At 49.9% G+C, this 4,460-nt stretch overlaps 1 protein-coding gene across 1 annotated transcript; it reads right to left on the reverse strand.

The window, feature by feature from the left end:
- Window positions 1-1,621: 1,621 nt before the first annotated feature.
- LOC112763192 (uncharacterized) lies at window positions 1,622-2,841 on the reverse strand. The gene is made up of 2 exons (XM_025808925.1): window positions 2,641-2,841; window positions 1,622-2,539 (listed from the first exon to the last, which is right to left on the reverse strand). The coding sequence occupies exons 1-2, from the start codon at window positions 2,839-2,841 to the stop codon at window positions 1,622-1,624; spliced, it is 1,119 nt and encodes a 372-aa protein (XP_025664710.1).
- Window positions 2,842-4,460: the final 1,619 nt, after the last annotated feature.

The raw sequence follows: 4,460 nt of genomic DNA on the forward strand, positions 1-4,460 counted from the left end.
ACAAGCTGAGTTTGAAGAGCTGAAGAGGAAACATAGGGCGGTTAGGGAGCAGGGGAAGAACGCGATCTTTATGACCGAAGAGGCTCTCAAGGCCCAGGTGAAAATTGTGGTCCCAGACTTCGACACGTCGGCTATTGGGGTCTTCAAAACAATTCAGGACGGCAAGATTGTTGACATGCCCCGAAAGTGAATTCTTGTAACTTACGTTTTTATGTGGATTTGTAGAACACTTGTTGAGACCGTTTACTTTTGTTATACTTAAGTGGTCACCTGGTCGGCTTATAATTATCGTCTTTATCTTGCTGTTTAGTAGTATTCTTTGTTTTGTTACCATTTTTTCGGTGTGGACTTATTGCTTGTGTCCATTTTGCCGTTTGTGTTGGTAACTTGGTTGGAACCATCCTGGTCTTATTATTGCGGCCTTTTGTTATGGCTATGATTCGATTGGCTCCCGGGGTGATCAGTCCCAGGTTGTCGTTGAAGAACGCGATGGTGTGGGATACATATTGGGGAATGGTAGATGGGAGAATTCAGACAAGTAAACATTAATCGTCAGCTAAACAAGTTTATGAACATGGTAGGTACTTAATAAAAGTAAATCATTGGAAATTAAAAGGTTATCTAGCTTGCTAGGCCGCTTAACCGGTGTACCCAAGCTACGAATAGAATCTCCTCAGGTTACCTGCATTCCATGTTCTCGGAATTTCTTTACCATCGAGTCTCTCCAATTTGTAGGCACCTTTGCCAAACACTTCTCTGATGTTGTAGGGACCTTCCCAGTTTGCCGCCAGCTTTCCTGGGGTTGGTAGCCCGACGTCGTTTCATCGCAGGACGAGGTCTCTTTCCTCGAACTCCCTTCTGAGGACCTTGGTATTGTAACGTAGGGCTATTCTTTGTTTCAGTGCTACCTTCGATAAGTGGGCCATCTCTCTGGCCTCGTCCACCAAGTCTTTCTCCACCACTTCTTCTACTCCCGCTAGAAGTAGTCGTGGGCTCGGCTCGCCAATCTCTACAGGTATCACCGCGTCGACCCCGTATGTTAGGCGAAAGGGGGTTTCTCCTGTGGAACTTTGCTCGGTTGTTTGGTAGGACCAGAGGACCGAGGCAAGCTCGTCGGCCCATGCGCCTTTTTTGCTATCTAAATGCTTCTTGAGGCCTAGCAGGATGACTTTATTTGCAGACTCCACTTGTCCATTTGTCTGGGGATGTTCCACCGAGGAGAACTTTTGTTTTATCCCTAGGCCGGTGAGAAACTCTGCAAACTTCTTGTCAGTGAATTGCGTTCCATTATTTGAAATGACGATTTCCGGGATACCGAACCGGGTTATTACCTGCCTCCACATAAACTTTCTACAATTTGATGAGGATATGCTGGCCAACGGTTCAGCCTCTATCCATTCGGTGTAGTTGGTGACGACAACTATGAGGTACTTTACTTGCCCAGGGCCAACCGGGAAGGGCCCAAGAGGTCGACTCCCCATTGTGCGAAAGGTTCAGAAGACGTCAGTAGGCTCAGCTCAGAAGCTGGCGCTCTGTGGAAGTTGGCGTTCTGTTGACACTTGGCGCATTTTTTCACGAATTCTCTGGAGTCATTCATCATTGATGGCCAGTAATACCCAGCTCAGATGAGCTTCCTCGCTAGGGCTTTGCCCCCGATATGGTGGCCGCAGCATCCCTCATGGACTTCTCTGAGCACATAGTTTGTCTGGTCGAGGTGTAGGCACTTCAGCAAAGGTTGGCTGAGTCCCTTTTTGAATAGCTGGTCCTGTATGACCGTGTACTTGGCAGCCTCCCTTCTCAATGCTTTGGCTTCCTTCCCATCCCCAGGGAGTTTTCCATTTTTCAAGAAATCGGTGATGGGGTCCATCCAAGAGGGGCTCATCTTGGTCAGGTGTAGGGCGACTGCGGGCTCTTTCGTGATGCCTTGAATGAGGGAGCGGTTGCCGGTTCCAGGTTTTGTGCTTGCCAACTTGGATAGGAGGTCTGCTCGTGTGTTCTTTTCCCTTGGTACGTGTTGGACCGTGACCTCCTCAAATTGTTTGCTCAGTTCTTTGACCCTTTCCAAGTATTTTTGCAGCAGCGAGTCTCTGGCTTGGTAGCTTCTATTTACTTGCGCGGTGACGACCTGCGAGTCGCTGCATACTTCCAACCTTGTGGCCCCGACTTCCCGAGCTAGAACCAAGCCTCCCAGAAGGGCTTCGTATTCTGCTTGGTTATTTGACATGGGAAACTTGAACTTAACTGATTGTTCGTAAACGACTCTAGCCGGGCTTTCTAGAATGATCCCGGTGCCCCCGGACGTCTGGTTGGAAGCTCTGTCCACATGGAGTTTCCACCGTGTGTCCGTGTCCTCGGTTGGATTTCCGGTTACTTCCACTAGGAAATCCGCCATTGCTTGTGCCTTAATCGCGTGTCGGGGTTCGTAGCTCAGATCGTATTGGGACAGCTCAATGGCCCAGATCATCATTCTTCCTGCCAGATCAGGTTTTTGGAGTACCTGACGGATCGCCTGGTCCGTTTTCACGACCACCTGGTGACCCTGGAAGTATTGTCAAAGTCTGCGGGAAGAGATCAAGAGTGCTAGTGTCAGTTTTTCCAGCTTGCTGTACCTAAGTTCTGCCCCTTGCACGCTCTACTCACGAAGTAAATCGATTGCTGGGCCTTCCTTTCTTCTCGCACCAGCACCGCTGCAAGCACTCCTTCTGTTATGGCTAGGTACAAGTCGAGTGGTTCTCCGGCTTTGGGTTTCCCGAGCACGGGGGGTGCTGCTAGGATTTCTTTGAAGTGGTTGAACGCCTCCTCGCACGCCGGAGTCCATTCAAACGCTATTCCCTTCTTCATCAGGTTGAAGAAGGGTAGGGCCTTTGCTGCCGATGCGCCGAGGAATCGGGAAAACGCGGTGAGCCTTCCCGCCAGCCGCTAAACGTCTTTGATGCAACCTGGGCTCCTCATCTGGAGTATCGCTTGGCATTTTTCGGGGTTGGATTCCACTCCCCTTTGGGTTATCATGAACCCTAGGAACTTTCCGGCCTCCATGACAAAGGCGCACTTAAGCGGGTTGAGCCTTATGCCGTGTTGTCGGAGGGATGCGAACACATTCTCCAAGTCGCTTATGAGATCATCAGGTCAGGCGGTTTTTGCAAGGATATCGTCCACATAGACTTCCACCGTCTTGCCGATAAGATCACTGAATATTTTGTTCATCAGCCTCTGGTACGTTGCCCCCGCGTTTTTCAGACCAAAAGGCATTACCTTGTAGCAGTAGGTCCCTCCTGGCATTATGAACGCCGTTTTATCCTCATCTGGCCGGTGCATTGGTATCTGGTTGTAGCCGGAGTAGGCGTCCATAAAGCTCAGATACCGGTACCCTGCGACCACGTCAACGAGTGCATCAATGTTGGGGAGAGGGTAGCAGTCCTTGGGGCATGCCTTGTTGAGATCAGAGTAGTCCACACACATTCTCCATCACCCGTTGTGCTTTTTTACCAGGACCACATTTGACAACCAGGTAGAATAGTCTAGTTCCCGGATAAACCCTGCTTCAAGGAGGCTGGCCGTTTGTCTGGCCACTTCATCTGCCCTTTCCTGAGACATTTTTCTTCTCCTTTGAGCCACTGGTTTGGCTTCCGGCCTGATGGCTAGGTGATGTGACATGAGTCCGGAGTCTATCCCCGGCATATCAGCAGGTGTCTAGGCAAACAAATCGCCATTGGCTCTGATCATTTCCATCAAGGGCTCTTTTAATTCATGGGGGAGGTTTCTATTCACGAACGTGAACTTTTCCTCCGTGGTCCCGACCCTAAACTTTTCCAGGTCCCCTTCTGGTTCGGGCCTGGGCTTGTCGTCAACTCTGGCATCCAAGTCGGCGAGAAATACCCCCGATGCTTCCCTAGATTTCTTTCTTAATGAGAGACTGGCGTTGTCGCAAGCGACTGCCGTTTCCAGGTCTCCCCTTACAGATCCTACTGACCCTTCTTCAGTTATGAACTTCATTACCAACATCCTTGTGCTAATGACTCATCCTAGGTCGTTGATGGTTTTTCTCCCCAGGATGATGTTGTAGGCGGTGGAGTCTCGTAGGATCATGAACTCGGCCATTATCGTTCTTCTCCCTTGGCCTTGTCCCAATGAGGTCGGCAGGGTGATTATGCAAGGGCAGGCCCACCTTCTTTAAGACCTCCCTTGCACATCTGTAGCGAAGCTGTCAGGGACGCGTGTCTGGGTCAGCAGTCGGGCGCCTTGTTCCTAACCATCCGGGTCGGGTGGCGCCCGGGTCGGGCCGGCCCACATTCAGTTTGGGCCAGGCCGTAACATATATAAACCCTAAACCTATTGCAAGCGCTTACTTGATTTTGACCTAAACATCAAGACTGAAATCACGACCAATAGATAATAAGAAATCACAAGTTGATATCAATTCTGAATGAAGAAAATGGAATCAAGAAAAAGAAAAGGCTTAC

The sequence above is a fragment of the Arachis hypogaea genome, chromosome 17, assembly GCF_003086295.3.
Source record: "Arachis hypogaea cultivar Tifrunner chromosome 17, arahy.Tifrunner.gnm2.J5K5, whole genome shotgun sequence".
Classification (NCBI taxonomy): Eukaryota; Viridiplantae; Streptophyta; class Magnoliopsida; order Fabales; family Fabaceae; genus Arachis; species Arachis hypogaea.

What these genes read in the sequence shown, in the direction of transcription:
- LOC112763192 (XM_025808925.1), bottom strand. Translation starts at nt 2,841, where the DNA reads ATGAAGAAGGGAATAGCGTTTGAATGGACTCCGGCGTGCGAGGAGGCG. An exon ending in CCCAGCAATCGATTTACTTC is followed by an intron (nt 2,540 to 2,640) that starts GTGAGTAGAGCG and finishes CAATACTTCCAG; the next exon opens with GGTCACCAGGTGGTCGTGAA.